A 22,480-nucleotide genomic window follows, 5' to 3' on the forward strand; every position below is an offset into this window, starting at 1 on the left:
AATAACAGTGTTGCTATACAAAAATCCAATCCAGGGCAGGCTTCTGACCCATCCACAACCAAAAAAGGTAAAGAAAATGTAATTTAACTTGCATCCCGATTTAAAAAAGCATTGGATTGTTGTAAGCATTGGCTGGAGGGAGTTTCCAACATTGTTAAATCCTTAATGGGGAGAACGGTAGAGAATCGAAACACAGGTACCATGCAAACACAGGTACCACCCTTCACCCAGAAGTATGCACTTCTTCCCTCCCCCTCAATGCAATTAAAGGCACACTAATAAGTATGGTGAATAACACTAGTGTTCTTGCTTCCAGAAGCAAGCACATTCAATATTAGCATTTATCTTCTCAAAAGTATTTGGATAGGGTTATATAAAATGGTACATTTATTTCGAATCAACTTATGGAAAAGATATGACAACTCCCAATATGGGAGAGAATAGTTTTACAAAAAAACGTATTTCCACTGCATTTTACATAGTCTTCACAAAATTATAAGTGTACAACTTTGAAACATACCCCCCCCCCCCCCCACAAAAAAAACTAACAAAACATTTCCTTAAGTATGACCAAGTTCCTCTTGTTGAATGCACAAAAAATGGGTTATAAATAGTGGTTAGTGGATGTGTGGTTATATCTATCATTCAACTGTAATACGTATCTAAAAAGCTCTAGCAGTGTATTTACAAATGTGGTCAAGTTGCACAGTAACATAATGCATCAGGAAGTGCATGACAAATGTAATAATATATATCAGCAAAAAGGCCATTTTCATTTTCTCAACAACATATAAACTCTCCAGCTAACAAGCTTTTATTGGACAACTGGTGGCTATGAGGCAGCACACCACTGTCGGCAAGCTGATATTGCACCCGTGTTGACAGATATGGTAGTATATCGCCAGCAGCCCAGCAACGAAACGACCAACTGACGGTCAACATGAAACTGTTAGCATTGTCAGCTACCGCCGACTTTGTCGATGGTGGGCCACCGTAAGCTTGCCATCAGGGTCAGGCATGGCCTGTTTGGGCCAAAATAAGGCAACTCGGAGTAGCAAACTCTCCTTCAATGTGTGGTCCATCCATACGTCGGGAGGATAGAGGGAGTTTTGTGACATTAGGAAAACATTTACCTTGACTGATACCCTTCCATGTGTCATTTTCTGCTCCTAGCATTCAGAGGTCTTTGGCTGTTACCGTTGTGCCGCACACTGATTCCCTTCAATAGCACACTTTCTTCAACATTCTCTCCTCATTTACCGGCAGGTAGGTAAAATGTCTACCACCGTACATATAATTCGTAAGCAGTGGTGTAAAGTACTTAAATAAACATACTTTAAATGACTACTTAAGTACTTTTCGGGTATCTGTATTTTACTATTCATATTTTTGACAGCTTTTACCTTTACTCCACTACATTCCGAAAGAAAATAATGTACTTTTTAGGCCATACATTTTTCCTGACACCCAAAATACTTGTTACATTTCAAATGCTTAGCAGGACAGGAAAATGGTCCAATTCACACACTTATCAAGAGATAATCCCTGGTCATCCATACTGCCTCTGATCTGGCTGACAGTGTTGGAGTGTGCCCCTGCCTATCCTTAAATAAAATAAACTAGAAAATCGTGGCGTCTGGTTCGCTTCATATAAGGAATGTGAAACCAAATATTTTAGACTTTTACTCGGCCTCCCGGGTGGCGCAGTGGTCTAGGGCACTGCATCACAGTGCTAGCTGCGCCACCAGAGTCTCTGGGTTCGCGCCCAGGCTGGGCTGGGTTCGCGCCCAGGCTCTGTCGCAGCCGGCCGCAACCGGGAGGTCCGTGGGGCGACACACAATTGGCATAGCGTCGTCCGGGTTAGGGAGGGTTTGGCCGGTAGGGATATCCTTGTCTCAGTATGTAAAATGTAATAAAAAAAATGTATGCACTCTACTGTAAGTCGCTCTGGATAAGAGCGTCTGCTAAATTACTAAAATGAAAATGTAAATTTTTTTACTCAAATAGCGTTTAATTGGGTGACTTTCACTTTTACTAGAGTCATTTTCTATTAAGGTACAGCATCTTTACTTTTACTCAAGTATGACAAATGTGTACTTTTCCCTCCATTGTTCTTAAGTATATATTTGTGTGTATACGCATAGATTCCATTTGGATTAGTGATAGTGTTATTTGAGTTGTTAACTGGATTCATTCTGCCATTCGGGATTTCTTGTTTCAAGTTAATAATTTTTTTTTAATTGTCCTTGTTTGAAATTTTTGCTGCACTGTTAGGAGCTAGTCACACAAGCATTTCGCTGCACCCACTATAACATCTGCCAAACTGTGTACGCGACCAATAAACTTTGATTTGATTTAGGTAAAGACGTATTTGGTGAATAAAACAATTGAATGAATGCTCCATTGCCCCATCCAGTGTTGCTACTTTGATGGAGATTTTCCCAAAGCAAAAAGCAGGATTTTAAAGACATTATTGTCCATTCAACCGTGCCAGGATAGCTCTGTTGTAGTTTGGGCCAGACATCTCATTATGTGTTTGCCTGCTTGAGCATTTCAGTGTGTAGTACCAGGCTGAATACCAGTGAGGTCCAAGTAGTACTCATCCTGTTGATACTAGTTGAAGACTGCCCTTCATGCATGAGTATTCTGTAGTTCATTTGGAGTTACAAGTTCAGTCCAACGCAATGACTTTCCAGTTTTCGAAACGACGTCTGGGATGGTCCACCATTTAGGCCTCTGAAGAAGCCTGGGGTTTGAGTTGAGCTTTCTCCATGGCTGTACCATAGGGATCGGATCTTTTGAAGAAGCCCATCTGGAAGGGCGGAAAGAGAAAGGAGACTTATTACAATTTCAAAGGCAATAATTACATGAATAGCCCTCATAGATGTCATAGTACCAGTTCAGTTAGATTGCATTTCATCGTTATTTGCTAACAACATACGCTTTCAAGACTGCACATTTTGAACACTTCTAATCTTGATCTTATTTTATAGTTTTTAGATATTATTTTAAGAATTGATATGCTTCTCCCTAGCTGGCAAAACCGGTTGCAATGATATCATGATGAACTCTTATGGGACTTCATGGTCAGGTTGCAAAATGATTTTCTATATGTATTTTTAGCAACCAGAAACAGGTTGTAATAAATAGTATGACGTCTATCCTATGACAACATCTTTATCTGGTTATATAATGTATTGCCAACCATAAAAACAGTTTACAAACAGAACATTACGTCATCATGACGTAACATGCATGTGATTTTGCCCGTTGGGTTTATTGTCCTTTACGCTACACTTACCTTGTATAGTACATATATGAGCAGGGCGAGCAGCAGCAGTCCAGCCAGTATGGCCAGAATGATGATCCACAGGGGTACAATGTACTGGCTCTCCGGCTTGTTCCACATCACTGGAGTCAGGACCTGCAACGCAATGATATGTTGTTACCGTTGGGGAGTGAGAGGTCACTGAAAAAATGTGACATTACTCATAACAACGTTTAAAAAAAAAAAAATGTTTTGTGTGCACTTCTTCAAACGATATCCCAAATCATACAGACAGGACTGGCCTAAACCATTAAAAACCTAAAAATGAACAGTTTAATAAATAAATTGCACTTGCCTTCGTGGATCCACTGGGTTTGAGTTTGGGAGCGATGGCATAGGGCATGTTCTTGACTCTGTACTGGGCAGAACACTCCAACACATACTGCTTGTATGCCCTCTGTAGCATTAGTTCAAAGAAAATAAATAATGAGACAATAGATCATCTGAACTACTTAGCCAAATATTGCCAAAGTGTGTACAAAAACCCCCAAATACCTTTCACTGTAAAAACGGACACTCTAAACAAATGTTTTATATGCTTTACAAATGTACTACAAGGAGAGGGCAACATTGTACCACCGACTAGCAGAACCTACAATGCCTTCACTTATGTAACTTAAATATTTATGTATTTCATTTTGAATAGATTTTCAACAACAACAAAATCATTATGGGGTATTGTGTGTAGATGGGTGAGATAAAAAAAAACAACAACAACTATTTAATCCATTTTGAATTCAGGCTGTAACACAAGAACATTTTGGAATAAGTCAAGGAGTATGAATACTTTCTGAAGTAGCTTCATTCTTCATTTGAACTACCAATAATAGCAGTAGTATTACAGAACTAATACTACATAAGGATTGTTAGTACCAAGTTAAATTACATTTGATCTACATAGCACAATATACATGTGCTATCCAAATGATCATTTAATATAAACAGTACTGCACGGTACATGACAGTAGTACAAACTACAGTCACGCTCTCTCACCTCGATGAAGGTCTCAGCCCAGATGCGTGAGCGGACTGTCAGAATGACACTGCTTCCTCTCTCCAGTAACCCCACATGACAGTGCAGTCTCCAGCACTCCACCGTAGAGCATGACTATGGAGGAAGGCAAACAGTAATCAATACAGACCACCAATACATGACATTCAATCAATCTCACAAACAGTTATAGCTAATAATCTGTGATTATGAGCAGTAAGAGGCTATTGTGAACTTTTGCCTTTGGTGCATCATTCAAGCCAACGTTTTATGTAAACAATTAGCAACTAAACTTAGTGTATCTTCAAGTTCTCCATAAAGAGCTAATCCCTTTGCTTTTAATGAAAGGGAATGATACTAGGTTGTAGTTTTGTGCCCTTTGTGAAAAGTGGGGAGCCATTGTTAATTTTGTTGTAAAACGTTTTGTGGTCATTAGTTTTTTTTTTTGAGGTGAAAGAATACTGAATGACGGGGAGAGAGGGAATGAATAATGATTGCATTAATGATTGCATAACTGAATAATAATGGGTGGAGAGCATAAAGGAAAAATCAAAAGAGAGCCGTTTTGATTTGACAGCTGTTTTGAGAAGTTTTGTTTTGAGAAGTATACTTCACATACAACGACGCTATATAACGTATAATTACGAGCAGATCTTATGATGATAGATATCCTCATATCCCTTTTACGAGAGAATAATTCCCTTTCAGTTTGTCTTTTGTGGTATTAGCGAAGCCACGGATGGTTCTTAGTGTTTTGTCTGTGGTAATTCAGCTCATAAGGCTATCGTTAGGACATGAAACGAAAGCCTCGACTCAAAAAGAGACGGAATTACAATGAAAAACAACAAACAAAGAAAAAGACAATGACTTCAAGAGAGAAGAGGTTAGGCAGGCCAATAAACATGACTGCTGCACCAGCAGCATTCGAGGCCAGTCTATTTAACAAGCTAGTGAACTACAGGCCTCACATAAGATGCTCATTATTACCCCTTAACTCTCTAATCTCTGTGCTCCCGGACTATGTGCCAAGTGACTTCATTTAACAGTCGGTATCTGCTGTTTTACTGTTTTTAGAGTTAACAGACCTCAGCGGCCGTGTGTCACTGTTGACTCCACATGGGGTTAAGCATGTTGAGTCTCTAAACAAGATGAGTGAGGGGAGGGGGGGGAGAAGAAAAGGGAGAGAAAATAAGGAAATATGATAAATAAATAATGAAGAAATGAGAGAAAAGAAAAAGGTAAAAGGAGAGAAGATTAAGGGAAGAAGGAGAGAAAACATCTCCCGGAATCTTCATATGGGGATCAGATGAACAGCTCTCGAGAGGCACTACTGGCTGGCTTTATAATGCTGTAGGGACTGAGAGTGTGGTCAGTACTCTCAGTGGATGACTGTGTGAGTGCGTGCATGGTCATGTTTCCATTTGAAGAATTTGTAGCTACAATGAGTTTTGTAATTTATGGGTCTGGGCTGGTGGTTTCCTTTCAGCCATACATGTATTCACTCTCACAGTACAAGCCAAAAACATCACACTAACTCCACTTACCCCCCCTTCCCCCTCTAAAAGCTACTCCAAACATGAGGTGAAGCTTCCCCCTCTAAAAGCTACTCCAAACATGAGGTGAAGCTTCTCCCTCTAAAAGCTACTCCAAACATGAGGTGAAGCTTCTCCCTCTAAAAGCTACTCCAAACATGAGAGGTGACTGTAGAAACCAAGTTGACCTGCTAACCCTTTTTTACCTATTAAAAGTACCACTAACGGGTCACAAGACACACACACACACACACACACACACACACGGCTGCCTCACCAAGTTGCTTTGTTTGGCCAGAGGATCCCTGTAGACCTCTCTCCTCTGGATGTGGTGTTCAGGGCTGAACGTCTGTGAGGAGGGAGGCTGTTCTGTTGTAGGAGGCTGGAGCTGGCAACACACACAGAATACTACACATGTACCATTCCACTCATAGACACATAACACAAACTCTCATATGGTCATTGTGACTCATAAACGTGGGTAATATTGGACTGCTGCATATCCTTGGCGTAAATACTGCGAATGATTATGTGACACCACACAAAATAAATGACAATGTATTAGGGTTGGGTGTGAATGTATACAGTATCTGGGATGAGTGTCTGTGGATGTAGATTATGAGAAAGCGTGTGCATCCAGTATGATTGTGTGTGCGCCTGCCTGCATGCATCTATGCATGTGTACGTGTGTTCCTCACCTTGAGTTTCAGTGCATTGAGGGTGTGGTTGGAGCTGCAGTTGAGTGGTCCCTGAGTGATGACCTCCACAGGGTACAGAAGGTCGTGACCCTGAGCTCTCAGAGGGCACCGCAGCTCCAGCACCGACTGACTGATCATACTGGGCCCGTTGTTCACCAACTTACAGAGAGAGAGAGAGAAAGAGAGAGAACCCATGTTAGCATACTGTACCAGGAAGCTGAGATAAGCATTTGTTCAACCACCTAACCCTACAACTCCACTTAACAAAATAACACAAAATCAACTCTAGCGGCACACGTTGAGTACCTCGTAGACATGCTGGATCTCAGACCCAATGTCCTGCTCCTCTTGGAGGCTGTGGCTCATCCTCCAGTTTGGGGGAGGGAAGAGGAGCTTGTCCGGACGGGAAACGCTTCAATCGAGAAAAGGAGAGAGAGAGTAACACCGTAGGACAAAGGACAAAATAGTAAAAAGATGCAGTACACATACCCTACAGAACGTGGTAACGAAACATTAATTTCCAATGTAATCGGGGCTGGGGCTGTTGAAGTCCAATATATTGGTACCCAGTCACTTTGAGTGTAGCTAAACAGGGAATATGTCATTAGTATAGTGATGGAGACTACTAATTAATTTGTTTGCTCGTCCATCCATCCATCCATCCATCCATCCATCCATCCATCCATCCATCCATCCATCCATCCATCCATCCATCCATCCATCCATCCATCCATCCATCCATCCATCCATCCATCCATCCATCCATCCATCCATCCATCCATCCATCCATCCATCCATCCATGCTGACTCACCCCTGTAGGATAACATCAGCTACCACAGCCACCTCAAGATCATAGAGCTCAACATCGCTCTGGGAGCTATTCTCATTTTTACTGAGTGGAGAGAGAACAGAGAAGTGTAACACTACATTTAGATTGTGCTAAAAAGATGGTTTGTGGATGTTCATTGGAAGTTCACTTAACAGTCAACAACATTTTAACTAACTATGCACTAACCCTAAGCTTAGCTCAAGTCAGGACACGGGCGTAAGTGTGGAAGTATTAGGGCGGGTTGAGGTACAAAAAAACATTCAACCTCACACCAACATTTAACTAAATATTAATACAGTACACAGTAAAGTAATTCAGAGTATATACCATTTCTGTGCACACAACTGTGTTACCTGCGTATCTGGAGCTCAAACTGCACCGTATTGTAAGTGTCCTTCAGTCGGGGCACAGTGAAGCGGAGGCCTGCCCACAACTGTGACGATCCACACAAAAGACACACGATCAACCACAAAGACACTAGAGATACACTGACCTCAGATCTGTCAGAAAGACAGTCCGTCTTAAACACACACACACACACAGTCATTAACAGGATCAGTCTGGGTCACACAACATAATTCGTAAAGACAGATAATTGTACAGACATACAGAAACCCACAAGCAGAAGGACAGAAGTACCATATTGCTTCAGCAACATTGGAAGTTCCTTTCATAACAATAAAGCTCCATTTGACTTTGAATTGAAGAAACAGTTAGTCCATGATGGTCCACTTACACTTGTGCCAGACTTCATAGGGTTGCCCAGGTCACAGACCAGATAGCGGGTCTGATTCTCTGCCTCGTAGCTACAGGTTAGCTGAGTCAGACTCTGCTTATGAGATCCAAGCACCAACATAGAGAGAGAGACATAGAATTTGGAAATACTGTGAAGTCAAGTCTTTCTAACTATTAATATCATTACCATTGTTTTAGTCATCAGGCCATCGTTAGTATCAACACTATTGCATTGATATCACTTAAATTATGGTCATTGTCATGTGGATATTTATTATCATAGCATTGACATTTTTATTAGAAATATTAGCCGTAGCATCGTTTTGAGTTAGCATGTCCCCTAAGAGGGACAGGACAGATGGTTGCTCCCTCACCGCATTGTTGCGGGCTATACCACTGTAGTCAGCCTCTGGGGGAAGCACCATGTAAAGCTCTGCCTCGTAGGCCCCGCCCTCTCCCTCGTTCCTGGCATTGAAAGTCAGGGTCAGGGAGTTCTCGTCACCCAGATACACCTCCGTCCTATCGCTAAGGAAACCACAAGAAAATACAACAACGTAAAACAAAGCAACAATAAACATGTCATCCCCCACGAATGATGCAGCGTCCCCCTTGGGCCAATCAGTGTAATTCATGTAAATGACAAATCTTTATGACAAGACGCATCATTCACCGAAGTTTCGTCAAAAATGTTTGAGATATCGTGTGGGTTAGCTAGACTCATATCCCTGATCATGTGTGCCAAATTTCATCACTCTGAGTCAAACAAATCAAGAGATGTAAACATATGCCTGTTATAGCATTACCGTAGGTCGATATGAATGTTCTTGCATATGTTGAGTTTTGACATTGTTTGCAACATGTGTACCAAATTTTGCATTGAGAGACCTTTGTCCATAGATGCCACATATCAAGTTTCGTGCAGATCGGTCAGTGTTTTTCATAAAATTCTAATTGCCGAAAATCCATAAGTGCGGACCTTGAGGCAAATTTGTTCCTTGTGAGGACAGGGACCTATGTAAAAAAAATATTAATGAAACGCAGAGGAAGTGATAACATCGCTACTCTATCACTGCAGACTACGAGAGAAGAGGAAAGGTTAAAGGTGGTGGGGGGAGAGGGAGATGCACTGTAAGTCAAATTGTATTTGATTCAAAGCTTTTAAGATATTATAAGATACAGACAAACATGTACATGAAATATAATCAATTTATAATTGTTTTTTAAATTATACGAGCAAAAAATATTCAATTTAATTTGGCACGGCAAGCCAGACAAAATTAAACAGGCCTATTTATATAATGAATATGAAGGAGGGCAGAAGGGAGGGCAGAAATGATGAACTATTAAAGCCTCCCTAAAGGCCAGTCATGCAAAAGTCATACTTAAATCCGAACTGGTTCTCTAGCAGATTTGTAAGAATGTCTCACCCCATGTTCAAGAATGGCCTTTCCCCTTTATTCAGATTACAACCTCTCACTTTCGGTTATTTGAAAATGAAATTATCTCCAAAATATTGCTATTTTTAAAACAAGCCATAAAAAGTTGGTTGCAATTTCAGTTTAATCCACTAGATAAGACAGAACAAATATTACATCAAATATTATGGTTAAACTCAAATATACAAATATAATTGATAAAAAATACTTCCTAGAACTCGATGGTCACTCTGACAGAGCTCCAGAGTAACTCTGTGGAGATTGGAGAACCTTCCATAAGGACAACCATCTCTGCAGCACTCCACCAATCAGGCCTTTACGGTAGAGTGGCCAGACGGAAGCCACTCCTCAGTAAAAGGCACTTGACAGCCCGGTTGGAGTATGCCTAAAGGCACCTAAAGGACTCTCAGACCATGATAAACAAGATTATCTGGTCTGATGAAACCAAGATTGAACTATTTGGCCTGAATGCTAAGCGTGATGTCTGGAGGAAACCTGGCACCATCCTTACGGTGAATCATGGTGGTGGCAGCATCCAGATGTGGGGATGTTTTTCAGCGGCAGGCACTGGGAGACTAGTCAGGATTGAGGGAAAGATGAACGGAGCAATGACAAGAGAGATCCTTGATGAAAACCTGCTCCGGAGCGGGGTGAAGGTTCACCGTCCAACAGGACAACAACCCTAAGCACACAGCCAAGACAACGCAGGAGTGGCTTGGGACAAGTCTCTGAATGTCCTTGAGTGGCTCAGCCAGAGCCCGGACTTGAACCCGATCTAACATCTCTGGAGAGACCTGAAAATAGCTGTGCAGGGACGCTCCCTATCCAACCTGACAGAGCTTGAGAGGATCTGCAGAAAAGAAAAGGAGAAACTCCCCAAATACAGGTGTGCCAAGCTTGTAGCATAATATCCAAGTAGACTCGAGGCTGTAATCGCTGCCAAAGGTGCTTCAACAAAGTACTGAGTAAAGGGTCTGAATACTTATGTAAATGTGATATTTCAGTTTTGTTTTATTTTATAAATTTGCAAAAAAAAACTAAAACTGTTTTTGCTTTGTCATTTTGGGGTACTGTGTGTAGATTGGTGAGGGGGGAAAACAATTCAATCAATTTTAGATTAAGGCTGTAACGTAACAAAATTTGGAAAAAAATCAAGGGGTCTGAATACTTTCCAAGTCTACTGTATACTTGAACCCAGAGGATGTACTATACAAAGTACCAATAATAAAGAGCATTTATCGCTAAGATAGGCCTCAAGGTTGTGAACACAAAACAACCTCACGCATAGGAATTCTCGGGAAGCAAGAAATGTAAGTCCTAAAAAACAAGCTGTGTATTACATTCCAATGGTGACAGGTCGTCGAAGCGGCATAGTGAAAGTACTGAATCATAGACGCTTTTTTGACTGACTTGGTCTCGCGGAAACAGAAAAAACACATTCCCCAATTTTCCATGGGAAACTCTTAACTTGATTGTACTCTGCCGCTAATAAAAATCACATGGCCAAGTCCTGCAATACACTACTCAAGACAGAGCAAGAAAAGAGCTGGAGCTACTAGTTTGTGAATGGCCCCAGTTGTTCCATTCAGCCTTTAGTGCAACATACTCTGCTGTTGTCTACACTCAAACAACAATGATTAACCATGAATAACCAGGAGCAAGTAAAGAGTCGTGAGGATATGAGTTACTCTCCTTGGAATAAAAGTGCATTTCTTTAATCAAGGACAAATAAACATACATGTATATCAGTGGCCACCAAACAGTCGATCACGATCGACTGGTCGATCTCCAAGCCATTCCTAGTCGATCACCAAACATTTCTGTAAAACCCCCTTGCATTCCTATTATTACTATATATTTTTTTGATGTTGGCGTTAGGTGCACTTGATTCAGCTACGCTAGCGCCGGGAAGGCAAAGTGTTCCCATTATGAACCATTTCATGTGTTTGAAGGTATAACTCCGCCTACCCGGCAGTCCCAGAGAGCAAATCAAGTGCACCTATAGGCCTGCTGCTGGCCAATCAGATGGCTCAGATCACCGTGTCTGCTCAGTTTCCTCGCACCATAGACTGTAAAAAGAAGCCTCGAACGCACAGCAAAGTTGATAATGTGAGATTTAAAAACTTTTAAAACCATGACTAGAGAGAGAATCAACGAATCCCGCAAAGAATTGCTGTTTTTATGAGTTTGTTCATGTTTAAGTTATTCAGGACTGTCAATACTTTGCTCAACGGTTTTATAAGTCATAAAATGCATATTTTCCCTACTTGCACTCACGCTACAACCAGCACTGCAGCTGCAATGAATGAGTAAAGCAAAGTGTTTCGATAAGCTATTATTTGTGGCTTTTTTTATATTGAGGAATATTTCACTTTCTCTGGTCATGGGAGAAACAACATGAATTGTTGCACGAAGCAGAAATAATGCAGGGCGACTTAAGTTTCGCCATCAGCTGGAAGACTGTCTCCTTTTCTCAGCGGAGGGAGGGAGGGAGGGAGGGAGAGGAGGGACGGTGAGACGTGTAAGAGGCAGCCTCAACGGTGCTCCCTCCCTCCCCTCAGACTGACCATCAGAAGGAGGCCATCACCAGTAAAATAAAAAAGCAACCGTTTAACACAAAAGCCCAACTATAGACCTCTCGACAGTCTGTATCCGATCGTTTCTTTCCTACTCTTCTTTCTTGGTTGCCACAAGACCTACTGAGGCCTTTCACCTATCGAAAGGTCAAGAGGGAGAATACCAAGGTGGACTATTCCGGAGTAATGCCTTGGTTTAAGGTAATGGAGAGGGGACTTCAGCTCACCCATAAACAGCCAGTTTGAGGTCAGGGACACAGATGTTGTCCTCACCACAGTCCAGCTGAATCTGGGCCTGCAGAACAGAAAGAGTGGAGAGAGAGAGAGAGAGAGAGATGTTAATGGGAGAGAGAGGGAGATATTTCGATTTTGAGAAAAAATGTATCGTCCCAATTCAGTTAGCGCCTCATCTTAGAATGCTAAAAAAATGCACTTCTACTGAAAGAGAGAGAGAGAGATATTTAGAGAGAGCAAGAGAGTTATGTAATACCAAGAAAGACATGAATACAACTCACTAAGATTTTCAGCTTATTACGTACTACCAGTATATTTTCTTAAGACTGCAAAAACAGCATGCAGTTCTATGACAATTTACATTGGTTTTTGAACAACCACTGGTAAATTTACCACGGCAATAAAGTTTTATGAAGACTAACGCCTTAAATGAGAGAATGAGGGGGAAAGGTAGAGGAGTGAGAAGTAAGGGAATAAGGGGAGGGCGGAAAAAGAGAAAGCAAATGAGGGGTGAAGGAATGAACGGAAACAGTGTTTCGTTTTGGTGGAATGAGGAGAGCAATGATGTTCGAGAAAGGTAGACAGACTCCAATGTGAAGAAAGGAGGGATTGGGAGAAAAAAAGAAACTTGCTGCTTAGTGAGGAGAGGAATTGGTCTCCTAAGCAATTTGTCACTGAAGTGTAAAGACTTTACAAACCACAATAAAATATAAATCGAATATGATTCGATTAGACCGTATTCCCCTTCACTCTCTTCCGCCTCTCTCCTTCTCCAACATTGCTCTTGCTCTGTGTACTGTGAACCCATTGTTACAATACTACCCCATCCCGGCAGCAACATGTGGAAAACATTAGACCCAAAAAGGATTCTACAAGAGTGCAGAGTCGGCATGGCGGTCACTCACTCCGTATCCATGGCGGTGGCTCATTTAAAGTCCTCAATGTTATCGTTCACTAAAGTCCATGTGGTAATCGGTCAGTCAGCACAAGATCATAAGACGGAGGAGTGCACGGGGACTAGTAATGTTCACACAGAAACACCAAGGGTTGCCCTTCTCTGCTTATCTTTTCCCCCACTTACTCACTGTCATGTTCTTTCAGCCCTCCATCTCCGTGGGACAAAAAGGGCGGTAAAAACTTTATTGTTGAGAAGTGCAAGAGAAAGAGGTAGAGAGTGCAAACATATTTCTGTGTAATAATGGAAGCATGGAAAGTCTGAGCTATTCCCAAAAGCTGTTCTAGCTAAGTTGTATTGGTTTCTCTGCCAATAAGTGAGAGGCTCTGAGCACACACATACTTTTACACAGACACACACACGCATGTGCACACACACACACTTATACTCACACACACATATATAAACACATGCACATGCTCCAAGCCTGGCTCGTCTGGCTCGCAACATGGCAGAGACCAAAGGCTACATACATAAACAAACCACAACCAGATGGCTAGCCTCAGTGCCCCACCCAGAAAGAGCTGTCAGTTCTCCCTCTGTTTAATCGCATAGCCGTGACTCGACCCACCACCCCTACCCCTGAGGATTCTATTCTCAATTCGGAAAAGCTACCACCATGAAATTGGAAAGAGGGCCCACCACGTTCTTTGCCATTATCGCATATGTGACAGCATGGGTAGTGCCATTGAAGGCTTTCATCTTAAGTAAAGTTTAAAAAAAAGGCTTTGTAGCAAGTGTGCCGTCTATCCAACTCTATGGCTGCCACATATTGTAATTCCGTGCTTTGTGTATCAGGACAAACCCCCAACCTTTAGACATATGGGGACCAGCACTACTGAAGGGTCGTCCATATTCAAACTGGCCACTTATGCCTTTCTACTTCAACAAGTCTTTATGGCGCAAAATGTAGATATTGGGGGATTTAGATATGGTGCACATGTGTGTTTGTGGTGAAGTCTGATAGTTTTGGACTCCATTGTCCATAGTGCACCTCTGTTCATACCCTCTATACGTTGAGTGGACTGGAGACGTTGTGTGGACTGGCGTTTCAGTAGTAGTGTCATGTACATACCAGCTATGAACTGTAATGTGGTCTGGTAAATATTCAGTTAAATTCAGTCAAATCAGGAAATAAACAGAAATTCCAATTCCGAAATGTTTTCTAATTGAATAGCATAGTTAATACATACCTTCTGCTCTATAAGGTGTGTTGTCTGGTATTTTAGAATGGGTCTCAGGCCATGGAGATCCAGTGAAGCGAGAGGGTCCAGGCTAAAGTTAAGTGTGACGTAAATGGGGGAAAGTTTATCCCTAAACTCCCCTTCACTCTGCAACACACATGGGGGAAGAAGGGCAACGGCATCAGCAACACACTCAAGAGGAAGTGAATCAGTGTTACACTGAACTCATGTTCACGATGTGTTTAACTGTTACTTTACTTATTGTCAACTAACTGGTTGAGATAAGACACCGTGTGCCTCTAGATGTTACAGATCAGTGTAAATGTACAGCGTAAGGGGAAATGTTCACTTTCAGTCATATTGAAACTATAATCAAAAAAAGATGAACTGTAAAATGTAACATTAAATGTTTCATTTTACTGGTCTTTGAAGGCTGGATTCGAAATAACTAGCCAACATTTCCCTTTAAGTCCACCTCGAAACTTTAAGTCCACCTCGAGAAGAGTTCATTGGATCATTGTCGTATTTATAAACGGGCAATTTTTCCAACGTCTTTGAACATTTCTGTAACACTTTACTTAAAGCCTGAAGGTTTAATGCTTTATAACATGTTTTAAGCACGTCCAAGTCTACAAAATGCCTTATAGCAAGGCTTTTTAATATGTCTCCCAACATTTTTGAGTGTTTGATGTGACTAACGCGCAGGTAGATGCGGGTGTCGTGACACGTTCGTCCTCCGTTGGCCATGGTGATGGTCTTCAGTAGGCTGGGCTGTTGGCTATCCAGGAACAGAGTTCTCCTCACTGACGACTCCTTCTGGGTCTGCTTCAGATGGTCCAACTGTACCTCCACCACAAAACCTGCACCACACACACAGGGTGGGTTACATACACGTGCACACACACACACACACACACACACACACACACACACACACACACACACACACACGATAGAACACAGAACTATACTCACAAAAACAAACATTGAAACACACATGCATTTAAAGTAATTACAGAGTCAGTTATTGTGGATACACTAACACAATACACACAATTACAAATACCCATTCCCAAGTGCAGACACACACACACACACAATCACACTCCCACATACTCAAACATAAACACACACATACACTCACAAACCTTGCAAAGTTTCCCCTGTACTTACTCGACTGCCCTTTTATCTTAATCTTAACTGCTAAATTGACCACAGTGAGTTCAGGCATATTTGTGGCCACACAAGGGAAGGTAATAGGGAACAGCTGTGTCGGGGTCTTTCAAAATGAAAACACTGGGCTCACCTAGATCAGCAGGGAGGTGCTTCCCATTGGCCGAGAGGCAGAAACTGAGGTTGACACTGGAGGGGGTGAAGACAGAGAAAAAATAGTGAGGGGGAGTATTTCAGTATACGGTATATTCAATAGATCCATATAGAGCTCTGATAATACAGTGATAATATACAATACTACTGCATTTTGAATGATGCATTCCATGTAAAAAAATGCTACCTTTGAATAGATACCCTGTAATGGAAATATATTAATCTTGTATTCAAGTTTGAACATATGATCAAGTAATAGGACTGGCCACCCCTCAGAGCCTGGTGCTTCTCTAGGTTTCTTCCTAGGTTCCTGTCTTTCTAGGGAGTTTTTCCTAGCCACTACGCTTCTACATCTGCATTGCTTGCTGTTTGGGGTTTTAGGCTGGGTTTCTGTATAAGCACTTTGTGACATCTGCTGATGTAAAAATGGCATGAAAAATCTATTTGTTTTGATAGTAAGAAATCTCTGAGAAGTTTCATCTTATTGGTACATTGAATTTAAATGCATTCAATCTTCGCACAGAATTGAAGGCCAATTCAACCTCTCCCCTTTAATAGATATAACCCAAACTTTACAAGCAGAGGCAGGGAATGTGTGTGTTTGATTATGAGAGTGTGCATGCACACAACATCTATATGCCCCACTGTAAGTCTGTGTGCGTCTGTTTGAGTGTGTGTGGCCAATGGTCATCTGCCTGCGCACGTGTGAAGGAGCGTGTGTGGGTGTGTCTAGGCTGGTGTGCCAAATAATATGTCATTCAAAGTGAATGCCAACCCTCTCCACCCTTTCCTCTGTCCACAGCACCCCACCTCTACTCCTCCCTCTGCCGCTGCCTCCCCAAGTCTCCCAGCAACATAAACGGTAATCAAGACACAAACAAAAGCGACTTGTTCTGTACTAAAGGCACATACCAAGATACCAGCCACTAGTCATAACTTTCTCTGAAGAGTCTAAAAATAAATGTTTTACTTTAATTTATGGAAGGAATTTTTGTGAGACTAAAAGTAGGGAAATGTTCCCTTGGCTTGGGCTCAGAATATAGACTTCGCCATTAAACACTCACACTGGACCGGAGACTGGAAAAGCTTGTCAAACATGGTGTCATTTGACATTCTCAAGTGGTGAATACCGGACGTTTTGTCCATTGACATGGTTTAAGAGTGGAAAATGTACTACATAATATGTCTAGCACTTGAATTTATATTGTTGCTGAAGACAGTTTCCCTCCTATCAAGGTTGGTCTGTATGAGGCTATAGTAATATCCTAGTCAATGATAGTGGTGGTGTCCGGAAGTACAATTGACATGTTACTGATAGCTAGATTTTTTTGGGCTGTACAAGGGGGCTCTCAAAATGAAGTGTTACTGGCTAAGCTTGACTTCAAAGATCTTAACCCATGGAATATCAGCAGTGTTTCAACCAATCAGATTTATTTGAAAAGGAAAAAGGATGTACAAATTTGGTATCTTAATTTGATCAATCTGTTGTCACACAGAATTTTCCTGCACGGCAGGAAATACAAATTGTAGTGTATTCAAGGTTTTAAAAGGCTTCTAAAGGGTGTAATTTACACTTCAACATTTCATACTTTATTTGCCCTAAAGAAAAATGTATCAAGCCCTACAAAAACGTCCATTAATTATAATCCACATAATTATTTTCCTGCTGTGAGAAGCAGGGTCAAATTAAGACAGCACATCTGTATCAACATACCAAGACACAGAGATCGTCTCGTTCCCATTGGACACCGTACAACTCTTCTCCTCTGGATTGATCATGGTAGGTTGCAGCGTAAGAGAAGCACTGGCATTGACAATAGGCCGAGCCCTGATAGAAGAATAGCAACCAATTGGAAGATGTGATATGATTACCTTAATCAAAAGCTTTGATTCCAATACAAAAATAATTGTGTAATTCAAAATTACACAAAGGTCACATATAAAACAATACTTTGAGATGAAGGTACATGCTTAATTAAAATACAAATACAGGGGCCTCCCGGGTGGCGCAGTGGTCTAGGGCACTGCATCGCAGTGCTAACTGCGCCACCAGAGTCTCTGGGTTCGCGCCCAGGCTCTGTCGCAGCCGGCCGCGACCGGGAGGTCCGTGGGGCGACGCACAATTGGCATAGCGTCGTCCGGGTTAGGGAGGGTTTGGCCGGTAGGGATATCCTTGTCTCATCGCGCTCCAGCGACTCCTGTGGCGGGCCGGGCGCAGTGCGAGCTAACCAAGGGGGCCAGGTACACGGTGTTTCCTCCGACACATTGGTGCGGCTGGCTTCCGGGTTGGAGGCGCGCTGTGTTAAGAAGCAGTGCGGCTTGGTTGGGTTGTGCTTCGGAGGACGCATGGCTTTCGACCTTCGTCTCTCCCGAGCCCGTACGGGAGTTGTAGCGATGAGACAAGATAGTAATTACTAGCGATTGGATACCACGAAAATTGGGGAGAAAATGGGATAAAAATTAAAAAAAATAAAATAAAATACAAATACAAATACAAAAATGGTGTGTAATTGGTCAGCTAGCTAATTTGCATGTACAATGAGCCAATAATGTTCTGGTGAGAGGATATACCTGTACAGAACAGCCTTGTCAGCCCCAAAAGCACCTACGATGAGATCTGCACAAAGATGACCCCAAGATTAACACTAATTCAAGAACAAAGTGATGCCTTCTGAAATAGGAAAAGGCTAAATAATTGAAAACAAAATTGGGCAATTGGACTAAACCATTTTCTCTTGTACCTGGGTAGCCATTATGATCCAGATCTTTATTTCCGCGGAGGGCGTAGCCAAAACTGGCGGGAAAGGTGCCAGATGCCCATTGGCCAGATAGAGTCTGAGTGGGCATGTCCATCAGTCCACTGGCATGTCCATTATAGATGAGGACCAATCCCTGTTGGTCGTCTCCTCCAAAGGGACAGCCGATGGCAATATCTAAGTTAATCAACAGAAGTATGACACTTCAGTTTATCCCCACTCCCTCCACCCTGATTTTAGTTATGTTCTTGCATGAACGATTGAAATGTATCACATATTCTTATGTGCGGACTTTAGGCATCAAATGGGGGAAACTAAGGAAAGGTACTACCTGAACTTGTCCAATATGAAACCTTCATTTTCGTTTTTTCCATTGCAAAATGTTTTTCTACAGTGTTCATTAATGAATATGACCCAAGCTTTTCCAGAGTTCTCACCATTGAAGCCGTCCTGGTTGAGGTCTCCCAGTGGGGCCAGCGAGCTGCCAAACCTCCCGAAGGCCTGGCTCCCCCCCAGGTGGGGCAGCCTGGGTTCAAAGAGCAAGGGTCGCCGCTGCAGGTACACATAGACACGGCCCACCTCCTCCCAACGCAGTCCGTCGGAACCCCTCTGCATGAACATGGGAGCTCCCACCACAAGGTCTTCCATCCTGGGGAAGAGAGAGGAGAGAGGAAGAGATGATGTGTGCTCATTCAGTCAGCTGTTCATAAAAATATATATAGCGACGTCCGGGTTTGGCCATCATTGTAAATAAGAATTTGATCTTAACTGACTTGCCTAGTTAAATAAAGGTAAAATGAAAATATATATATACTGTATATATTTTACAGTTATGAAGGTTATTTTATTTTCACGACGGTCTTCATCCGAAACTGTCGGCTACACGGTTATATGGTAATTGTGCCAGCCCTAGAGAGGAGAGGTAAATAACCCCAGATAGTTGAACTTTACTTCTCCTGATTTACAATGGACTAGTACTTTAGGTCAAATCAAGGCCTCTAAAGTTGAGCTAGTGTGCATTAGTGTAGTAAGTGTGATGTCCTGAGTTTCCTGACTATGAGTATAGGGGAAGCGGAATTGGCCAATAGAGAACCTGAAAACAGGAGAAAGGAAGTGTAGGAGTAGCTACTGTATGACAAGGAATTTTCATGACACATGACAGAGGGAAATTCATGACCATGGGATCTTCTGAAATACTGTATTTCACCTCCTCTCTCTCCATCTCTCTCTCCTTTCTCCCTTGTTAGCATACATTGTCTGTCCAAGTCTGTCTGTCCAAATCTTGCCACACCTGCCTTCTTTTTGCACACTTTGTCTTTCTCTCTTCATCTCTCGCCCTATTTTTCTTTCTATCTCTCTCCCCTTCTCTCCACGCTAGCTCACTCACCCGTCGTTGTTGATGTCCGTGGCTGCCACTGCGTAGCCGAAATAGGACCCCATCTGGAAGACATTAAAGCAGACAGAGTTAGTGTGTAATCACACCGGGGGGCATAGTATCGCTCTTTCTTTCTCCTTCACTCTCTCTACATCTCTCTCTTACATCCCCTCGCCCTAGAAGCCTTCCTCTTCAATCAGGCCCCCCAAATCCATCCCCCTTGGCTCCCTCTTTCCTCTCTGTTTTCTCTAAGCTCAGTGCCAGAGCTTCTGTAAGTTACATGAGAGGTAGAAGGAGGTAGGCATTCGGAGGCGGTGGGGGACTCAAGCTGCTATAGGCATCTCAGAGAGAGGGAGGATTGGTCACTCAGTGTCGTTATCTTTGACGATTCTATATTATGCCATAAATGATGGACTGTCAAGAGTTTCATATCACAGCTATTATCCCCTGGTGAATGACTTCACCAGACTCATCGACAATGTACAGTATGGTGGTCCTTCTATAAAGCTGAGAGGTAGTGGATGTTAGAGCTACTGTAGTGTAGCTACCGTAACCCAACACATAGCAACCTCGTCAAATGGTTTGGATCTCTTGGCGTAATCGGCTAAGGTGTTGGGCTGACAGTCCCTGGACCTGGGTTGGAGTCCCGGTCTGAGCTACCCCCCGAATTCGCAGCAGTATACTCGAACCAGCAAGATCAATTTCATGGTACGGCTACTTGTATAGAAACATGCAAATGTATGGCACGGAGACATTGTTTACACAGCTTTGTTGACACAGTGGAGTCCGACGGCACAGTCCAAAGCACTCATGTGGAGAGTAGTCAACCTAAAGAGACCGTCAAATCAAATCCAACCAGAGGTTCATTTCAGATCGTTCCCACTATGCAATACGCAGTTAGCAGTCCGTTAGCAGCGTACACAGAAAGCATACATACAAAGCACACATATGCATGTACAATAGTAGTTGTCTTGTTCATCAGCCATGGAGAATTTAGAAGACTACAGGAGTAACATGTGTGTGTGTGTGTGTGTGTGTGTGTGTGTGTGTACGTGTTTAACTATACTTGTGGAGACCAGTAAACAAACCAAAATTTGACCAACTGGAGACATTTTGTTGGTCCCCACATGGTCAAATGGTATTTCTAGGGGGTTAAAGGTTAAGGTTAGAATTATTTTTAGGTTTAAGATTAGAAGCTAGGGTTAGTTTTAAGGTTAGGAGCTAGGGTTAGGGTTAAGGTTAGGTTTTGGGGTTAAGGTTAGGGTTAGAGTTAGGGTTTAGGAAAAGTAGGATTTTGAACGGGACTGAATTTTGTGTCTCCAGAAGGTTAGTACAAGACATGTGTATACACACACACGTGTGTACTTTGGTGTATTCGTGTGTGTGTGTCTACGTGTGTATGTGATTGTGTGATTCACAACGTATGGAACACATAGGGCTTTGTGGGCTCATCTCTGACCCAGGGATAGAGCGTTATCTCCTGGGGGCAAATTCCTTCAGCCCCCCTATATATACCCACAAATCAAAATAGAGGCGCCAAAAGTCCAGTATAGCCTAGCCCCCTTGCTGTTAAGTAGATTTGCACCAACCTGTTCTCCGGTTAGATTCAGCATGGATGTCAGGTCTGTTCCATTGAGTATGGACACCTGCATTGAGAGAGTTTAGAAAAAACCTTCAGTTATCAACCATGATTGTAGGAGAACCATCATGAAAATGACATGCAATACTGTTGGTTGTAACTAGGGCTGTGGCGGTCATGAAATTTTGTCAGCCGGTGATTGTCAAGCAAATAATTGCTGATCTCACTATAATTTACCCTTAATTAACATAAACACATTTAGCATCTCCTGTATTCCACGCATAGCCTACAAGCCACTGATTCAGACCTTTGGAACATCTACATTTTAAAAAGTCTAATAAATCCATATAATATAGCTTACACCATCACAATAGATCCATTATTTATTTGAGACAGGTCTAAAGAAACATGAAATGAAGAAAATGTAGTCTATTTCAGAAGAACAGAATAGCATACTCTGCATTGTCCATATTTTAGGCGGTGATCTGACTATGTCATATGGCTGTGGGCTACACTAGTTCATTTAGCAGACAAGATTTTCTTAGAATTCCGTGGAATTATTTTATAGTATGAAGAATACAATTGAACATAGCTGATTAAAATACAAAGAATATTTTCTCCAAACGATTTGAGGGAGTGCGCACATGCGGCTATTCTGTGTTGAGCGGTTAACAAAGAAACGCGTACTCATATGCTAAATTTAGAGTTATTTATGTAACTTTAGTTGTGATACCAATGTTGGGCTCTATGTTTAGATTTGAATACATTCTAAGGCTGCATGATTGAACTCTAATGATGATTTGAAAAAAGTTGCATGAAAGGCATGAGCTCTGCTTTGTTTTTTGCACAGGCTGTACACACTTGATAACGCACTTGATAATGCCTCGAATTTCCCAGCTGCATCCCCTTTGTGTGGCCATAATCCCCCTAAAAGAATCTACGCCT

The 22,480-nt window shown here is 42.1% G+C and overlaps 1 protein-coding gene across 1 annotated transcript in view; it reads right to left on the reverse strand.

The window, feature by feature from the left end:
- Window positions 1-2,024: 2,024 nt before the first annotated feature.
- Window positions 2,025-22,480, reverse strand: part of LOC120022004 (integrin alpha-5-like) — a 51,669-nt gene continuing 31,213 nt past the window's right edge. The window contains exons 10-30 of the mRNA XM_038965809.1: window positions 21,546-21,602; window positions 19,969-20,021; window positions 19,019-19,230; window positions 18,567-18,758; window positions 18,397-18,442; window positions 17,540-17,653; window positions 15,806-15,861; window positions 15,199-15,359; window positions 14,509-14,646; window positions 12,354-12,421; window positions 8,489-8,639; window positions 8,116-8,208; window positions 7,733-7,812; window positions 7,362-7,442; window positions 6,856-6,961; window positions 6,550-6,708; window positions 6,129-6,239; window positions 4,323-4,436; window positions 3,624-3,725; window positions 3,302-3,424; window positions 2,025-2,812 (exon numbers count right to left, since the gene is read on the reverse strand). Of these exons, the coding sequence (XP_038821737.1) occupies window positions 2,729-2,812; window positions 3,302-3,424; window positions 3,624-3,725; window positions 4,323-4,436; window positions 6,129-6,239; window positions 6,550-6,708; window positions 6,856-6,961; window positions 7,362-7,442; window positions 7,733-7,812; window positions 8,116-8,208; window positions 8,489-8,639; window positions 12,354-12,421; window positions 14,509-14,646; window positions 15,199-15,359; window positions 15,806-15,861; window positions 17,540-17,653; window positions 18,397-18,442; window positions 18,567-18,758; window positions 19,019-19,230; window positions 19,969-20,021; window positions 21,546-21,602 (2,301 nt within the window). The 3' untranslated portion in view covers window positions 2,025-2,728. The remainder of the gene's footprint in view (window positions 2,813-3,301; window positions 3,425-3,623; window positions 3,726-4,322; window positions 4,437-6,128; window positions 6,240-6,549; window positions 6,709-6,855; window positions 6,962-7,361; window positions 7,443-7,732; window positions 7,813-8,115; window positions 8,209-8,488; window positions 8,640-12,353; window positions 12,422-14,508; window positions 14,647-15,198; window positions 15,360-15,805; window positions 15,862-17,539; window positions 17,654-18,396; window positions 18,443-18,566; window positions 18,759-19,018; window positions 19,231-19,968; window positions 20,022-21,545; window positions 21,603-22,480) is intronic.

Source organism: Salvelinus namaycush, chromosome 2 (assembly GCF_016432855.1).
Source record: "Salvelinus namaycush isolate Seneca chromosome 2, SaNama_1.0, whole genome shotgun sequence".
In the NCBI taxonomy this organism is placed as follows: domain Eukaryota; kingdom Metazoa; phylum Chordata; class Actinopteri; order Salmoniformes; family Salmonidae; genus Salvelinus; species Salvelinus namaycush.